Source organism: Aquarana catesbeiana, linkage group LG05, assembly GCF_042186555.1.
Source record: "Aquarana catesbeiana isolate 2022-GZ linkage group LG05, ASM4218655v1, whole genome shotgun sequence".
Taxonomy (NCBI): domain Eukaryota; kingdom Metazoa; phylum Chordata; class Amphibia; order Anura; family Ranidae; genus Aquarana; species Aquarana catesbeiana.
In genome coordinates, this window is record NC_133328.1 from 615,514,762 (window position 1) to 615,534,570 (window position 19,809).

The 19,809-nt window shown below is 43.3% G+C and overlaps 1 protein-coding gene across 2 annotated transcripts in view; it reads right to left on the minus strand.

Moving 5' to 3' along the window:
* Positions 1 to 19,809, minus strand: part of ADCY8 (adenylate cyclase 8) — a 424,989-nt gene that overhangs the window by 92,462 nt on the left and 312,718 nt on the right. For both annotated transcript variants that reach the window (XM_073632262.1, XM_073632261.1), the window contains one exon: positions 11,218 to 11,419. In XM_073632262.1, coding sequence (XP_073488363.1) covers positions 11,218 to 11,419 — 202 coding nt within the window. The remainder of the gene's footprint in view (positions 1 to 11,217; positions 11,420 to 19,809) is intronic.

Consider the following 19,809-nt stretch of genomic DNA (forward strand, 5'->3'; position numbering starts at 1 on the left):
ATGGGGGCACTCGAGAAGAGGAGGAGCCAGGAGTGCCATAGGGGGACCCCAGAAAAGGAGGATCGGGGCCGCTCTGTGCAAAACCCTTGCACAGAGGAGGTAAGTATAACATGTTTGTTATTTTTTTAAAAACTAAGCTTTACAATCACTTTAACAACCGCCTGAAACCTGGACACATGATTCAAAACCTGGACTGTCCGGAGGAATTCCAGACAGGTGGCAATCCTACACAGTACTCTGGGAATCATTTCTCATGTATTACTTGCCATTCTTACATTGTCTCCCCTGCCCATGGCTCACATTTAAAACAGTTACCTTCCAGGTGCTTGTGCTGAGATCATGCTTGCTTACTTTCTGTCCGGTCCCACCCTGACCATGCCCATGGAACCTGGGACACAGCATCATCGGCGCAGAGGACAGAGATGCCCCAGCAAATGCACAACTGTTAGCATGAAATGATTATTTATAATACAAATGTAGCGATGTGGACTACTTGTAATATTATGTGCGTTCCCCATCATTACTCACCTATAGGATATCCCTTCAATGCTGGGTGCCAATGACTGTCATCATATTTGTGAGCTCAGTCCTAAGGATTGTGGGACTAGTAGTCTTTCTGACCAGCGATTCCATTGCATAACCATACACTGGGATTGCACATCCCAGAAATCCTTGCCACCATCCAGGGGACTTCTGGGAGAGACTATAAAAGAGACCGACTCTCTCACCTTCCTGGGCTTGGCGTTGTGCGCATCTCTCCATGACGGGGAGAGAGAGGTTGCGGCCTACCCCCTGGTGTTCAAGTTATTTCAGCCTGGCCTTGGGCCTAACACTGCTTGTTGTTTGTCAGACATCTACACGGCACCAACTCAGCAGTTTGACACCACATTCGTCCACACGCTGTACCTGTGGGTCATCGTTGGCGGCTTCATTGATGTATGTCTCATCCCGGGTCGCTGTCTGTCCAGTCATTGATTGATTGATGGTATTGATTCTTTTGGAATCTTTCCCTGGTTACTTTATTGGAACACTGTGTACAGACACCTTTACCTTGGGAACACTTTACTGCACATCTATTTGAACACTGTACATAGACCCCTTTACCTACAATCATTTCAAGGAGTACCATTAGCCTGTTTAAGCCAGCCAGTCTGTTAATACATTACTGTGCCTTAATGGATATAATCCAATGAGCTCCAACTGCCGGTGAAGACTATCAGGCCTGCACCTCGGACATTGCTGTTTTTACTATTTAAAGGGCCCTACACTATCCTTATTCTATCTGATCTCTGATTAGGATCTAAAGGCCGGCCTGGGGTTCCCCTTTAGAGTGTAACTACCTGCATTAAACATTTAACCTTTATTGTCCTACAGGTCTTGCTACAGGTGGTATCCCATTGTACATAAATGTGTATTGTACTCTTATACTGTTAAACTGTTCTTAAGCTGTCTTTTGGGGAATTCCTCTACCGAGTCTGGGCAGTTATTCAGAACTCGGTGGATCTATTGCCCTCTTTTGTATATTATCACTAACTTGCTTACTCCAGTAAAAGCTGAGATAATATAAACATTTTGACTTGTGTGAGATGTCATTTAAAGGTGCTTGTGGAAAGATATCTGAACCCAGAGTGTCAGGTAGGCTGGAAGGTTCACAGGCTCATGGTGATGCAGATGAGCAGGTAAATCCAAGCAGTCCCCAAGGGGGCCGTGCTACACAAATATTGTATAAAAACAGGAATCGTTATAATTTTTCTTTAAAGGGATGTTGTAGGAACAGTTTTTTTTTCTTCACACAGCAAAGGCTTCCATCTATTGCTGGAGAATGCCAATGCCAAAGCCTGCAAGGGATGCCAATTTCAGGGTACTGCACAACTGTTCAACATCACACAGTCACATGCCAGCCCTGGAACTAGCACTGATTATGAAAGATGGGCAATAAAAGCTTTTAGTGCTGGATGGAAGCCTCAGCTGTGACAACTGTAGCAGCCAACCTTACAGGCTTGGTATTTAGAGCAATATAGGGGCTGCCTTTGCTGACCTACTTCAGAAAAAGATAGTTCCCTTAACTGTTATGATGATCTATGGTCAGATTTATTTTGTTGAATACAATTTATTTCATTACCATATATACTCGAGTATAAGTCGTTCCGAGTATAAGTCGAGGCCCTAATTTACCACAAAAAAATGGGAAAAACTTAGTGACCCGAGTATAAGACGAGGGTGAGAAATGCACAGCTACTGTAAGTGGAAAAGAGGGTCAACAATGCCCATTTGCAGCCTCACTGTGCCCATTTGCAGCCATAGGTCCCTCGAACTTCAAACTCGGTAGTTAAGGGTTCCTAGATGCCCCCTAGCTGCAGCAAAAATTGGGGGTCTCTGAACCCAAAGGGTCCCGAAATGACATTGCTGCAGATAGACACAGTTGACCAACTTTGCGCCCCATATCTTGGGGCCACTTAGTGTTAGGAACCTCAAATTTGGTGTGCAAACCCAGTGGAAGTAGCGCCATAAAATATCCAAAGCTGGGGTTTCTAGCACTAAGTGTCCCCGAGATACAGGGCCCCAAAAATCCGTTTAGAAAATGTCAAGCACTTTTCTGCAGCATAGAATGACATTTTCTGAACCAATTTTGGGGCCCCGTATCTCAGGGCCACTTAGTTCTAGGAACCCCAGCTTTGGATATGTTGTGGTACCAGTTCCATTGAGTTTGCACACCAAATGTGAGGTTCCTAGCACCAAGTAGCCCTGAGATACGGGGCCCCAAAGTCAGTTCAGAAAATGTCAAGCACTTTTCTGCAGCATAGAATGACATTTTCTGAACCGATTTTGGGGCCCCGTATCTTGGGGCCACTTAGTGCTAGGAACCCCAGCTTTGGATATGTTGTGGTACCAGTTCCACTGGTTTTTCACACCAAATTTGGGGTTCCTAGCACAAAGTGGCCCTGAGATACGGGGCCCCAAAATCGGTTCAGAAAATGAAATTTTTTGCTGCAGAAAAGTGCTTGACTCGAGTATAAGTCGAGGGGGCCACTTTCAGCACAAAAAAATGTATGTACTCGACCTATACTCGAGTATATACGGTACATTGTTTCTTCAGGCAATTTGGAGTACATGCCCTTTCAGATCTTTTTTAGGCTTGTGCTCTTTTGTTTTAGCCAATGGAAAGTTATTTACTAGGTGTCAGGGACGTGCGGGTGAGGTCAGTGGCTGGTGAGGCACTGGCTAGTATCAGAGCCAGATACACACAGGTTACATACCCTGCGATTGTTAGAGTGGGAGCAATAATTCTAGCACTGGACCTCGTCTGTAACTCTAAACATGTAATGTGTAAAAAATTTGTAAAGCGTCGCGTATGGAGATTTTTAAGTACTGAGGTTTGGCGCCATTCCACGAGTGTGCGCAGTTTTAAAGTGTAACATGTTAGGTATCTATTTACTTGGTGTAACATCATCTTTCACATTATAAAAAAAAAATCGGGTTATCTTTAGTGTTTTTTTTTTTTTTTCATATTAATGAAACAGTTTTTATTTATTTTTTTAATTGCCGCACAAATACCGCGTAACATAAAAAGTTGCAACGACTACCATTTTATTCTCTAGGGTGTCTGCTAAAACAATATATATAATGTTTGGGGGTTCTGAGTAATTTTCTAGCAAAAAAAATATGATATTTACATGTAGACTAGAAGTGTCAGAATTGGCCTGGGTGGCAAGGGGTTAATTAGAATAAGCAATATACAAATTATTGTAAATTGTTTTTAAGGTAATTTACTATATTTTCAAAAACTGTACTCAAGCAGGTGGCTTAACAGACAAATTACTGAAGTTTGAAGTTATAACTTCCAACCAGTAATTTCACAGTAAATAGACAAATAATAAATTATTATCTTATAACATATAGCATAATGATAATATATGGTTTAGCTTGATTATAACAGTACCTTTTTAACAGCAGCAGATTCTCATTCTCCCTCTTAAAGTGGTGTTCTGGCCGAAATTATACTTTTTAAATAAAAATACCCCTATAATACACAAGCTTAATGTATTCTAGTAAAGTTAGTCTGTAAACTAAGGTCTGTTTTGTTGGTTTATAGCAGTAGTTTGTTATTTTATAAACTTACAGCAGGCTGTGGCCATCTTAAATGTGGGCATCTGAAGCCAGACTGTATTTCTTCCTGGATCTCATCCTTACAGTGTCAGAGGAAGTTGCCGCCCCTTCCCAGAAGGCATTGCAAACAGGAAATTATTGCGATGGGCCACGGCCAGGGAGGAGGAAGTGAAAAATGAATACAGCAGATATACAGTAGGTGCTGAGAAAAAAAATAAAAAAATATCCAATTCGTTTACAGTGCACAGTTTAGTGAGGGATGCTGAAGAGTTGTAAAAGTGGGTGGAACTCCACTTTAACTGTGTGAGAAAAACATGGGATTGTGGGTAAATCACATAAACCCATGTATTTCCTAGTAGTTAAGAGGGCTGAGCTGGAAGGGAGTATTTGTCTTTTAGACACATTCCCTTTTAATGACACTGCAGTGAGAGGCGTGCCTCCACTGCAGCATTTTTATTGAACAGCTGGGGCTAATGATACTTTACCATTGGTCCAAGACTCCAAGCTGCCCATTGAGCTCAGTGCCTCTGACAAGAAGTGAGGAAAGGCTCTGTGAGCTCAACCTCTCAGTCTGCTGCAAACAGAGTGTGCCAGCTTGTATTTAAACCGGCCGCTCTGTATGTAACTTCTGACAGGCTGCACACAGAGCCCCGTATCTCCAGAACCATAGGTCGTAGGAGCCCCAAATTTACCAGTGGTGGGGTAGGACTTAGGCTACCTACCTCACCAAATTTGGGGTCTCTGTGACCTCAGATTGCCGCGCTATGACCCTCAAAGCTCGATTTAAAAAAAAAAAATGTTTACATTTTTTTATTAATGTTCATGGCAGGTGAGGCAGAGCTTCACCTGCCACCCCTGACTGCACGTCCCTGCTAGGTGTAAGAGAAACAAGTAAAAGGGGTGAAAAATGCATATTTTCATGCACTCTCTTTAGGCTCCATGCACAATGTTCTTTTAGATGTCTTTCCTCTTTATAGGGGAAAAGCAGCCGCAAAAAGGCAGTCAAAGCCTCATTATGCATTTGTGCATATTGTGCGCATTCAAGTGTATGGCATTAATGTATTTTTTTTTTGGCCAGAATATTTATTCTGGCCATTAGAATGAATTAACACGCAAGCGCACATAAACGCATAGTGTTAATACGTATTTATGCACTTTTATGTGTGTTTGTGCATTTTTTTTCTACCCAAATGCTTCTCTGTTGAACACGCAAGTACTGTTTTTTTGTTTTTTTTCTACCTTCAAACACCTGTAAGCTTCTATGTGTGCCTGGACACATAGGCTGTCATGGAGGGGTGTTCAGAGGCAGAAAAAAAAAGTTAAAAAACCTTCAGTATGCAGCCCCTTCCCCTGCAGCCCCCACTAATACTTACCCGAGCCGAATCACGATCCAGCGATGTGCATGACAGCGGCTGCTCTCCCAGGTCTCTGCCTCCTGATTGGATCCCGTTGCTGTCAATTACAGCTGACAGCCACTGAGGAGAGACTGGGGGCGGGGCCAAGCCCCCTTCTCTGTGTCTTATGGATACACATTGGGGGACTCAAGCAGCTTGCTATGGGGGCACTCAGAGAAGAGGAGGGGCCAGGAGCGTGGTGGGGGACTCTAGAAGAAGAGGATCTGGGCTGCTCTGTGCAAACTATTACACAGAGCAGGTAAGTATAACATGTTTTTTATTTTTATATTATATATATATATATATATATATATATATATATATATATATATATATATATATATATATATATATATATACACCTAAATAAATAAAAATACCTTTAATATCATAATATCACTTACATTTTTCTGCCATATCCTGGCAGAAAGATCTAGCGTGGATAGGAGTATTTTACGTATTATGCCCATGTGCATGAAGCCATAGGACACAATGGGAATCCCCATGTTCTAGAACAGCTTTTCAGATCACTCAGAACCAGGCCTACAGACCATTATTCCTTCCCTTGCAACTAACATTAACATGTATATAAGGGGAAAAAAACACTATTCAATACATCTGTACAATATACTGTATTTACATGTTTTGTTATTTTAAGAATGCTGCAACTACAGAAATATACCTGTAGACCTGCCAGCAATCCAGTGAGCCCCTGACTTCCTGTTTGAGCTGACAATGCTGCCTCTGCTACACTGAGGTCTCAAGCAAAATTGTCAGCACTGCCCAAGTCTCATGTCTGTACTACAGAACACCTTCCCCTTATGTTATGAGGCTAACAAGAGGGGAGGTGTTCTGTAATCCAGTAGGCAGGGCTTATATCTCTGTTTGGGATGACAGCGCAGCTTCTACAGCCATACAAAAACAGCTGTAATAGGGCTGGGTACACTCTATTACTATTATTATTATCCAGGATTTATATAGCGCCAACAGTTTACTTTGCGCTTTACAATATAAAAAGGGAGACAATCGAGTAATAATACAATAATAACAGGAGTATTAAGAGGGCCCTGCTTAGAAGAGCTTACAATCTAATAGGGTGGGGCAGGTGGTACAAAAAGTTGTAACTGTGGGGAATGAGCTGATGGAAGTGGTAGGAGATAAGTTGGAGACATGATAGGCTTTCCTGGAGAGATGAGTTTTCAGGGATTGCCTGAAGGTAGCAAGAGTAGGGGATAGCCGGACAGGTTGAAGTAGCGAGTTCCAGAGGATGGGAGAGGCTCTAGAGAAATCCTGGAGACGAGCATGGGAGGAGGAGACGAGAGAGCTTGAGAGTAGGAGGTCTTGAGAACAGCGGAGAGGACGATTTGGGTGATATTTGGAGACAAGTTTGGTGATGTAGCTCGGGGCAGAGTTGTGAATGGCTTTGTATGTTGTGGTCAGTATTTTGAATTTAATTCGCTGGGTGATTGGGAGCCAGTGTAGAGATTGGAGGAACAAAAAGTTGGGAGCTTTTTTTGTGAAGATGATACACAGAACAATAAGACAATACAAAGGATGACCTGCCACTAGCCTTATGGTCTTTAACACATCCTGAGTCTCTGGTCTCTAAACTTGTAGATCAAGAAAGTCAAGAAAAAGTCATAAGGTCTTATTTGCATACTTCTTGGTGGTAAGTGATCCAAAGTACCGAAGCCAGGGGTCAAGAATGGCAGCCAGGCAACTAGCATTTGCTCAACAATTTTCAGATTGCCTTTATAACCAAGATATTGGCTCTTAGATATCCCCACTCTGCCCTGATTATCCTGGAGTGTACGCTCCGCTGTCCAATCCCTCTCTAAGTTATACTGATGTATGCAAGCTGTGCCACGTATATTTACAGCAGCTGCCCAGATTTCATTCCCTGCTGCAAATTTGTTTTCTGAATAAAAAGAGCCAACATAATTTGGCTTCTATGTGATAAAAAATCCCAGATCTTATTTAAAGAAAATTGCAAAAGTTTAATTTGCTGGAACGGAGCGCTCTGGCACTCAATCTTGTTTTTCTCAAAACTTTTTTTTTCCCTCAAAGTCACTTATGCAGAATGGTAATTTGCAAAGTGCGGAATTAGGTAGCAGTAAAAAAAAAAAAAAAAAAAGAAACCACAAGAGATGGAATTTGCATGAATACGCTGCACATAAAATTGTATAATGTGTACTACATGGATGCTTTAGTCACTAGCTGAAAGTAAGCCAATGTTTTAGGCAAGGGAGATTTCTGAACTGTGTCATTTAAAATCCTTAGAGTAGAATCGATTTTTTATTTGTCTTTTTAACCTTTAAGTGAAAGTTGTCCTCTTCAAAGTGAATCTTTCCTTTGCCCATGCACAGCAAAGAAAGGGCCCACATTTCCTCCCTCCACAGAAGCATGTACTCACCTTTCCCCCCTACCTCATATGCTCATTAAGGAGATTTTGCTTAGACTTCCTGTCCAGCACTTTCTGCATAGCATTTGGATGGCAGATGTGTTATGCCGCGAACACACGAGCGGACTTTTCGACCGGACTGGTCCGACGGTCTTTCCGACGGACATTCGGCGGACTTCCGATGGACTTTCCGAACAAACGGACTTGCCTACACACGATCACACCAAAGTCCGACGGATTCGTACGTGATGACGTACGACCGGACTAAAATAAGGAAGTTGGTAGCCAGTAGCCAATAGCTGCCCGAGCATCGGTGTTCGTCCGTCGGACTAGCATACAAACGAGCGGACTTTTCGATAGGAACTGGGTCCGACGGAGTTCCGACGTAAAGATTTGACACATGTTCCAAATCTAAAGTCCGTCAGATTTTCGACCCGAAAAAGTCCGCTGCAGGTCCGATGAAGCCCACACACGGTCGAATTGTCCGCCGGACTCGGTCTGTCGGACCAGTCCGGTTGAAAAGTCCGCTCGTGTGTACGCGGCATTAGTAGAGCACAGGACCCAAAATAAGGGGGAATATGATTTTGCATCCAAATTTTTGAGGCAGCACAGCCAAGGCTTGTGTACAGGTGAAAGTGCTGCAACCACTGACTTGACATCCCAGAGGCTTCAGAACTCGGTGCTCAGGCTGCAAGGTCTCTGAAAACCATACTAGTAGACAAACTTCAATAGACAAACTTCAATAGAAAGCCGGCATTTTGATAGGTATCAACAAAGGCTTTTTGGCAAAGTGGCATACTGTACAGCCAGAAAAACCAATGCGTTTCGGCCAGCCGTTTCAGCCGATTGTTTTTTCTGGCTTTATATCACTTTCCCAATAAGGATAACCATTTGCTGATACCTACCGAAGTGCTGGCTTTCTACTAAAGCTCAGCAAAGGCATCCTTGGGGGATCCTGGAGTAGTCTAAAGAATGTGAAAAAGATCACCACAAACATCATGTAAGTCCTGTAAATATTTATTGCAAATGACAGGAGTTCAGAAGAAAAAGCCAACACATTTTCGTGGCTCACTACTTTTCTTTCATCAGGGGTTGGATGCTTGATGTAAATAGAGATAATACAGGACAACAGATTGCCAAATAAAAGGATACGCATAATGATTGCTCTGGATATCTCTCCAATTGTAATAAAGACAACAACCAAAACACAGCTACTTAGTACAGAATAGAAGTCTGTACTAAATGATCTCTATGTATTATTCTCCTGGTGACACCAATTCACCCTAATTTCAGATTCTAGTGTTACCCGGGACAAAAAAAAATTAAAGGGAAATATCCCTAGTAAAGACACAGACAGTACTAAAAATGCAACTCAAGTTCTAACTCTTCCCATCTCTATCAAATTTAGCTGGGGTTGGGCTTTAAATTGCCCAATATACTCAATTAACCTTTTAATTTTTTTTTTTTTTTTTTTTGCAATAGAAGGGACAACTAGGAGTTTAGAAAGACATGTCTGTGTCCCCATTCCCCCATAGCCTACATAAAGAATCATTGGAACTCTTGATGCATTATACCTGTTGAGCTATTTTATTGGCTCAGATTTGGTAACTAATTACAAGCTCAGCAAAATAATTGAACACATACTTGGCTACAATATATCATATGCCTAAAAGTATGTATACACTCCTCCTAATTGTTGAGTTCAGGGGTGCAAAAGACATGGAGGCTGATTTACTAAAGGATTTTAGAATCCTAAAGTAAATACAGGAGTTTGCTTTTCACATCAAATGATGGATTCTTAACTCTTTAAGTAGATTAGCCTAATGGTTCACAAGTTTGATGTGAAGGAACTGGAGTGGCCTGCACAGATTCCTAGCCTAAACCATACAGAACACCTTGGGGATGAATTAGAACCCTGATTATGAGCTAGGTATTCTCAGTCAACATCAGTACCTGACCTTACAAATGCCCCTTTGTCTGAAAGGAGTGTATTTCCACAGATGCACTCCAAAATCTTGTGGAAAGTCTTTACAGAAGTGTGGAGGCTGTTATAGTCACATGGTTGTTTGACATGCAAAACCATTGTCTTGTTAGACATGCTCATGGTTTTGCAATGTGATGTCCAACAAGTTCATATAGATCAAGTGTCTACAAACTTGTGTATGTGCCTGAGGCATTGAGGCTCCTTTAAGAGAATATGTTAGTTGCCTCTTCACCCACTAAAACTTGCCTTTTCTGTGCTCCCTCACAACTTCATTGCTCCTTTGGTAAATACCTTTCTTAAGTATGAAGGAGCATGTGACCTCCTAGAATCTCCAGTTGTCAGGCTCGAACAAGGTCACATGAGAAACAGGAGGAGGAAGTCTAACACCATCCTACAAAGATCATACAAAAGGTTGGGACTCATTAAAGAAGTGCCTGTCCTCCTCACCCTACAACTTCATTGCTCCTTCGGTAAATACTTGTCCTTCTAGGAATGGAGGAACCTCCTGAGATACAGTGCTTTGGCCACAGTGGCTAATTTGCCATGTTCAAACAAGGACACATGAGGAATAGGAGGAAGAAGTGTGACACCATCCTACAAAAAGCATACAAAATGTTGGAGCTCAGTTCAGAAGAGCATAGCGGGTGAGCATCAATGGGTGATGTACACTCTGGTTAGTGGTGGTCATCCTGTAAAGTGTATTAAAAAAAACAAAAATGTGTTTAATTTGGATAGCGTGTGGAAGGGCTAGAAGTTCTGTTTTTATTGCCTTCCCTGTCTCGCACAAGGGTGACGGGATATCCACAGTTGTGCTCTTGTTACTGGAACAGGAACAGAGGGGAAATCTTCCAACACCTAAAAGGAGATTCCCTTTACTTTGGTCAAATTTCCTCAATGGGACACAGACAGAAGGGAAAATCTTCCCAATGGGACACAAACAGAATGGAAAATCTCCCCAATGGGACACAGACAGCAAAAAGAAATTGACAGGGTTTAACCCTTCCCTACTCTATCCAAAACATAACTCTTTCCACCTATCAGAGAAGACACTCCTACTTTCAGCCTAATTTCAGCTTTCGACCACAGGCCAGCAGAAAGGCCTATTCTAGGCAAGGGAGCTGAAAAATAATTTCACAGAATCTGCATGAACACAAAACCAAATTAAAGGCTGTTTTTATTTTTTAATATGCCTGGAGTTGTCACAGCAATGTACATGGCTCTTTCTGAACATTCATCTCCAATTATTGTCATATAGAGAATTCTGTGTTCTATTCCTCATTCTTGCTCTCGCCACCCACAAACCTAGGCATTCCCGCGGCAAAATGACTTACAATATTGATTACGGCTCCGAGGAAATTAATCATAATGGATGCGAAGATGATGACATTCCTCGCCAAGTACGTCTCATTAATCCAGCAGCAGGTTTTCCGGAGCACCAGGGGAAGACATTTATAATCCTCCGCCGTCGTTATCAGGACCAGCGCCGAGTGCAACATGATCAGGATCGAAAACTGGATCACCATCGGCATCATCCTATGGAGAAAAAAAAAAGTGATTTAGGGTATGGCATGAAAATCGAGAAGGCAACCACTATTCAAGTGCACCTTTCAATCAGTAGTAAATGCTGAGGAAAGGACAGTATTGAAGATAGGCACTGCCCTTGTCCACTGTAGTTTTAGTTCCTGTGTAGCGCTGGTGCTCGTCCTTATGGTGTCACAAACCTGCTATTAAATTAGCAGAATGTACCAGTACATAGTTAATGAAGGTGTCGTTACTGGCCATACATATTTCCCAACTGACCACCAATGACCAACTGACCTCCAATGAGTCCCTCTTAATTGCATCAGATGCTTGGCCTCTGTATCTGTACTAGCTTTAAAAAAGACCTGTCAGTAAGCAATAGTTGACAATGTCAGTTGCTTGGGTCTCATGCGGGCCCTCTTGCTTCTATACCTACTGTACCTAGGAGCAAGTATACAGATTGTTCTGGGTCTGTGCCAAAATTCAGAATAGGGATTACCCACACAATTAGCATTTTCAGAAGGAGGACACCATGTTAGCCCATGTGTTTTTGTAATGACAGGTTTACGTTAAAGTGAAGCTGTAGCAGTCAAAGAACAGTCAAGTTTATACAAAATATCATTGATCCCTATAGCTGCAGGCGCTGTGGTGTAATTTAATCTCGCTCAATTACATAACTCCCTCAGCAGTTCAGTTCTCCCTGCTCCCTTCTCCCAGCAGTGACTTAGCAGTTCAAGTCACCCTGGTCTCCCCTGCCAGGGTAACTCCTCTGTGTTTGTAACAGAGATTAAACAGCTATGCCCTGTACACACGGTCGGACATTGATCGCCATTCCGAAAACAAAATCCATGGATTTTTTCCAGACGGATGTTGGCTCAAACTTGTCTTGCATACACACGGTCACACAAAGTTGTCGGAAAATCCGATCATTCTGAACGCGGTGACGTTAAACACGTACGTTGGGACTATAAAGAGAGCATGCGTGGCACTTTGTGCGTCGCATTTGTGTACACACGATCGGAATTTCTGACAACGGATTTTGTTGTCGGAAAATTTTATAGCAAGCTCTTAAACTTTGTGTGTCGGAAATTCCGATGGAAAATGTGTGATGGAGCCCACACACGGTCGGAATTTCAGACAACAAGGTCCTATCACACATTTTCCGTCGGAAAATCCGACCGTGTGTACGGGGCACTAGAAGGCTGCTGTACTATCACCAGTGGCGGCCAGTCCATAAGGGGCGCATGCCTCTCAAAGTTCATATTCATAGAACAATTTATTTTTAAACAAATGATAATATGACTAACATTTTTTAACATCTTAACCCCTTCATGCCTAAGCCTTTTTCTGCAACTTGTTGCTTACAAGGTATAATCAGTATTTTTTGCTAGAAAATTACGTAGAACCCCTGATTATATATATATATATATATATATATATATATATATATATATATATATATATATATATATTTTTTTTTTAGCGGAGACCCTAGAGAATAAAATGGCGATCGTTGCGATATTTTATGTCACACTTTATTTGCGCAGCAGACTTTCAAATGCAATTTTTTGGGAAGGAATACACTTTCATGAATTAAAAAAAAAAAACGTAAAGTTAGTACAATTTTTTTTTGTAAAATGTGAAAGATGATGTTACGTCGAGTAAATAGATACCTAACATGTCATGCTTTAAAATTGCGCACACTCGTGGAATGGCAACAAACTACAGTACTTAAAAATCTTCATAGGTGACGCTTTAAAACTACAGGGTACCATAGGTGACGCTTTAAAACTATAGGGTACCTGGTTAGAGTTACGGAGGAGGTTTTGTGCTAGAATTATTGATCTCGCTCTAACGATCGTGGCAATATCTCACATGTGTGGTTTGAACACTGTTAACATTTGTGGGCGTGACTCACGTATGTGTTTGCTTCTGCATGCACGGAGGGATTTGTGCTTTCATTTTTTAAATTTTTTTTTACACTATCCCTTTAATTTTTTTTATTTTTGATCATTTTTATTGCTGTCATAAAGAATGTAAACATCCCTTGTGACAGTAATAAGCAGTGACAGGTACTCTTTATGGAGGGACCGGGGGTCCATAAGACCCCAAATCCCTCCTTTGCACTTAAAAACATTCAAAACGTCAAGTTTGGCTGTTTTGAATACTGTCATTTCATTAAAATTTGGCGCCTTTAAGTCTTCGGTAAACCGGAAGTGATGTCATGACATCGCTTTCCGGGTTACTAGACCCGAGACTCGATCAAAGTCGTTCGGGGCCCCCTCCTCCTGCTGCTGTTATAGCAGCCGAGCGGCTGATTAGCCGCATTGGTTGTCATCACAAGAAAGCCGACCATGCCCTCTAAAAAAACGGTACCAGGGTGATGCCTGCAGCTGCAGGCATCACCCTGGTACAACCCTTGAAGCTGAAGGCCGCATATTTACGTTACGTCGGCGTCAATGGGTTAAAGTTAAAAAATGTTAGCCATATCATGATTTATTTAAAAATAAATTGTTGTTTGTGTGTGCAGTGCACTGTGCGGGGCACCGAAAATGTAGGTGTCTATTAGCTTCGTCAATTTTTAACAATCAAATGATTAGAGCCTGAGGCTCTAATTGGCTTGTTTAATGTTGTCCTTAGGGCGCAGAGCACTGTGCCCTGAACCCTCCCACTTTTGATTTTAGCGAACCAAAATTAGCCATCGCTTCACTTCCAGTTTCTCGTCCCGGAAGATTTGGAACGCGGAAGCCGGCGGGTATCAGGGGAGCTGTGACAGCCCCGGCTGGAGGCTCCATTTGCAGGTAAGGACCTAGAGGGGTTTGTTTGCGCTCTACCCAAAAAATGTTATCATCAGCCATCATTGGTCACCACACGAGTAAACATTGGTAGCTTTTTTAGTTTTGAAGTCACAGCTGGGAGGGGTGTACAGGATCAGCTGAACCACTGTTGACTGACGAGGGGGGGGGGGCAAGGGATGTTGAGTTTGCTAAGTGACTGCTGAAAAGGGGAATGGTGAGCTGAGCTGCTAAACAACTGCTTAGAAAGGAGGCAGGGGGAACTGAGCTGTATATCACTGCTGGGAAGGTGTACTAGGTGAGCTAAGCTGCCCAGTCACTGCTGGATGGGGGTGCAGGATAGGCAGATCTGGTCAGTGCTGGCATTGGAGAGCAGGAAGAGCTGAGCTATTCATTTTCTGCTGATATGGGGGAGCAGGGTCAGCTAAGCTGCTTAATCTTTGCTTGCAAAAGAAAGTCAGGGTGAGCTGAGCAGCTGAGAAAATAATTAAGACATCTTCCTGAATTGTCCCATAGTGCTTACAGCTACAGAGGTCAGTGAGGGCTTGTTTTAAATATGATTTACTGCTAGTTAAGAATATGCAAATATTTTGAATGTCCAAAGGGCTCGATCACCCGAGTGGCAGGAGGGAGGTAAAAATAAGCAACGGAGCTGCGGCTTTCCCACCATTCCTCTGCTTTCTCTCTCCAAGCCACAACATCAGACTAACGGGGTTGTACAGATGTCGAAACAAAAATTATACCCCATGTTGCCTTTAGCAGGCAGTAAATGGAGCTGTGCCGCAACTGCCCAACAACTGCATGTAATGCACACAATTGCGGCACAGTGGTGTGGACTTTTCAGGGTTAAAACACATGGTGAGAAGGTGACATATCACCTCCCACCTCTTTTCAGAGGGGCTCCAATGGCTGCCGCCATATGTGAACGAGCCCTAAAGCATAAAAATGAATTGAAACAGAAGAAAAAACATACAGAAGATATAAGAGATGCATTATGTACAGTATATCCTTACTACACAACCTCATGCTGGTTGTACGAGAGCTATTACTTTCTTTTGCGTTCAACCAAAAATAGTTTTCAGATGCTCGTAGCATCTAATTTTGAAAGCTTTTTAGAGGAAAAAAATAACTCCTTTCAGCACTATCCACTTTTTGTTTGCAAATAACAAGTGTGTCACAAGAGCAATTTTGCTAAGTACATCTCCGTTGAAGAGCTTCTTTGTCCTGCCTCCGCTGCTTTGAAAAATACAGGTCTATCCTCAGCTGCTGTCAATGGATTTCAGATTTCTGTGATAATCTAAGATGTCAGGTGGATGGTTGCTGCAATGTATTTAAGATCACGAGGGAAGGAAAGCATAGGCATCTAAAAAACACAATTATGTAGCGCTATCCACCCCCCCCGTAAGGGCCCCTGGTATGAACGGGTTCTTCCTCAACAAGTATGGAGTTCTATAGGGTTGGAGATTGCGCTGGACTGACTCACTCAGTCGAGGGTCTGTGAGTGGGTGAAGGTGGGGGCAGGTTGGGAAAGTTCGCTCCCGATAATTTTGGCCCAACTTAGCAAAAGAGTGGCGGTGAGCCCTTTTGGGGGGCTTGGGCTGCTACCTCAGGGTACGCCCACAAGGCCGATTCCACATATACAAACAAGGCCAAGGATAAATTCAAGGGAAAAACCAAGCTTAACTTACCGACCAGCCCGCAGACAACCAAATAACCTGTCTAACAGTATGCGTTAAAAGCAGGGGTTTAGTCTACACACATTTGCAAATGCATGCGTAAGCCACAGAGCCTCGTCACGACACCTGGTATCTGTGAAATATGTTGGCTTTTTTTGTACCTGTTGTTAGCCTTCCAATGCTTCTTACTGCGATAGCCAGCTATAGATGGGGGAAAGTGGTGTCTTTTTTTATCGATTCCACATATACTTGTAGGGGTAGATAAACAGAGCTCCCAGTATCCAATTTGAAGCAAAATGAAGGTGAATATGTAGTCGTTTTATTGAAAGTAGAAAAAAATTATAAAGCCAATGCGTTTTGGGGGAACAAAGACTCCCCCTTCTTTCCCTTCTTCAGGGTTGCGGCTTTATGTTAATGCTGAGTGGAGCTATATCCCAAACTGGTCTGTCTGTAACTCCGAAATCTAGATGGTTGCTGGGTCGTTTGGCAGTGGCAGCATAGTGTATAGACTATGCTGCCACCACCAAATGAACCAGCAACCATCCAGATCTCTGTGTTACAGACAGACCAAATTGGGATATAGCTCCACTCAGCATTAACATAAAGCCGCAGCCCTGAAGAAGGGGGAGTCTTGGTTCCCCTGAAACGCATTGGCTTGATATGTTTTTGCTACTTTCAAAAAAACGACTACATATTCACCTCCATTTACTTCTAAAACCGCGTACACACGAGCGGAATATCCGACAGAAAAGGTCCGACAGAATCTTTTCATCGTCTACTCCGATTGTGTGTATGTCTCATCTGACTTTTTTTTTTCGAAAATTCTGACAGACCTAGAAATGGAACATGTTCTAAATACTTCTGACGGAACCAATTCCTATCAGGAAAACCGCTCATCTGTATGCTGTTCCGATGGACCAAAAACAACGCATGCTCTGAAGCAAGTACGAGACGGAAGCTATTGGCTACTTGCTATTGAACTTCCTTTTTCTAGTCCCGTCGTACGTCACCTCGTTCTGGACGGTCGGACTTTAGTCGGACTTTGGTTTGACCATGTGTAGGCAAGACCGCTTGAATGGAATTCCGTTGGGAGTTCGGTTGGAGAAACCTTCGGAGTTTATTCCGATGGCAAAACCGGTCGTGTGTACAGGGCATAACTGGATACTGAGTGCTCCGTTTATCTGCCTCAACAAGTATGGAGGTTGCCCACCCACACAAGCACCAGTCCATTCACACCAGCTCCAATAAACAGTCTAGGGGATGTCTTTTTAAGATTTATTGCTTGAAGAACCTTAACAGGAAAAGGGGTTAGGGCATGGGATACTCCAAAATGCTCAGCACTTAGTAGTTAGAGGACAATCTTCTCTAGAGGTAGTAGCAAGTATCAAACAGTCTAAGGCCCCACAGATGAAGACCACGGGGCAAGTCCTTTTGCATCTGGTTACCCTGCGCGAATACACAACTGCCGGTACCCAATGCAGCTTCCAGTGCACTTCCCAGTCACAGGGATCAACTTAATGTCCCTACTCAGGAGTCCCCAGAACGGTTACCACCTTCCAGCTTCCTCCAGACTCAGTCCAGTGAATGGAACGGCACCTCTCAGGACCAAATCTCTTGTAGTGTGGTTATGCAATTAACTCCAAGCAAGCTCTTCCTGCCCATGACATGGTGGCAGATTATGTTGCCCAAGATTGTCCATGGGGAAACACTTTAACAACTTGCTTACTGGGCACTTAAACCCCCCTCCTATCCAGACCAATTTTCAGCTTTCAGCACTGACGCACTTGTTGACACAATGACAATTGCGCGGTCATACAGCACTGTACCCAAATGAAATTTTTATCATTTTTTTCCCACAAATAGAGCTTTCTTTTGGTGGTATTTGATCACCTTTGCGGTTTTTATTTTTTGTTAAAAAAATGTAAAAAGACCGAATTTTTTAAAAAAAGCGCCTCATCAGTGGCCCATCAGAGCCGCTGATGAGGCGGCACTGATGGGCACCGATAGGTGGCAGTGATGGGCACTGATGGGTGGCAGTGATGGGCACTGATGGGTGGCAATAATGGGCACTGATCTGGTACACTGATAGGCAGCACTGCTAGGTGGCACTGATTGGCACCACTGGTGGGCATTGATAGGTGGCACTTGTGGGCATTAATAGGTGGCACTTTTAGGCATTGATAGGTGGCACTCATGGGCATTGATAGGTGGTACTGGTGGGCACTGTCAGGTGGCAATGTCAGGTGGCACTGGCAGGGGGTACTAGTGGCACAATTGAGGCAGAATTGCCTCTTCCTCTTCGGGACCAATGTCCCTTGCTGATGAGCCGGTGATCGGCTTTTTTTTCTCCTCGCGCTTTCAGCATGAGGAGAAAAAAAAAAAACAATCACAGAGCTTTTGTTTTGATCATGTGATCAGCTGTCATTGGCTGATAGCTGATCACATGGTAAGGGGCCGGAACCAGTTCCTTACTCGGATGGATGATCATCCGAGTCTCAGTGACTTGATGATCACAGCGCGCTCCATGCATGCCCTGTAGGGCGCGCGAAGGGCGTGTGCGCAGGGGAGGCCGTCGTACGACGGCCTCCCGGGAATTCAGGTCCGCGCTGTAGCCGTCATTCGGCTATAGCGCGGATGACAACTTATTAAAGCCCAAGGCTGGGCCCAATATAAGATGGGGACAAGGTTCTTTTGCCCCAAAGCACCCCCCATGTTGAGGGCATGTGGCCTGGTATGGTTCAGGAGGAGGGGGGGAGCGCTCGCTCACCCCCTCTCTTTTCTGACCTGCCAGGCTGCATGTTTGGAAATGTTCGGTATGGATTTTGCATTGCACGTGTTTATGGCACAACTGATATACAGGATGATTGTGACGCCCAGACTTTCCAAGCTCTGCTCTATCTATGAGTATCTTCAGCCTTAACTAAATCACTCTTTCAAGGAAAAAAAAAAATTATGTTAATTTAGAACACAACACGATCATATCTATTCAGGTTCAATGGTATAAATACTGAGAAATACGTTCCATAGCTATTTTCCCAGATGTCAGGCTCAGAAAATAGAACATAACAACTACTCCCAGGAGTTCCCAGCAAGCGTGAACCGACTCATCACATTAAGTTTCCATTACAAGGACACGATAGTCCAAATATGATCGAGATACACGATTTCATACTTATGTAGTGTTGCAGCTGCATCCTAACACTTGTTTTAATCAAGATTCGTGTTCACTAACTTATTGTTTATTAGATGTAAACAGGTGAAGGCTGATGATGGGGGCAGAGATCTCTTCCCACACTTTGTTCATATGCTTCCCTCCAATTAGAATACAAAGAATATAAACATCTTGCAATTCGCACATGCCAATAATAATGAAGTCAAAAAATAATAATCATCATATTCATAATCATAATACAAAAGATTATTATGACAACAAAGATTATTACTACTACTACTACTAATAAATAATAATAGCGATATTAAAGATTAACTAGTTGCCGCCTGCCCGTCAAATGGCGGTGGAGCGGTGCGGCTCTCGTTCTGGGACGCCGTCCCAGAATGCCTGCTCTCGTCCGCCCTCAGGTGCATGCAGCGCCACGGTCGCGGCTGTGCCGTGTTGCTAGGACACGGAGCGACCCTGATCTTTGCAAAGAGCGGCGTCCACGGCTCTTTAACCATGTGATCGGCTGTGTCCAATCACAGCCGGTCACATGTAAACATGGAGATGCCGGTATTTGGCGTTCCTCGCCTCACACTGACAGAGTGTGTGGCGAGGACAGCCGATCAGTAGCATCTCCTCCCAGGAGAGATCTACACATGTGATCAGGGCACTGATCATCAGTGCCCTGATTACAATAGCGACACCAGTGCCACAAACCAGTACCAGCGATGAGTGCCCACCAGTGCCAGCAATCAGTGCCCATTAGTGATGCCA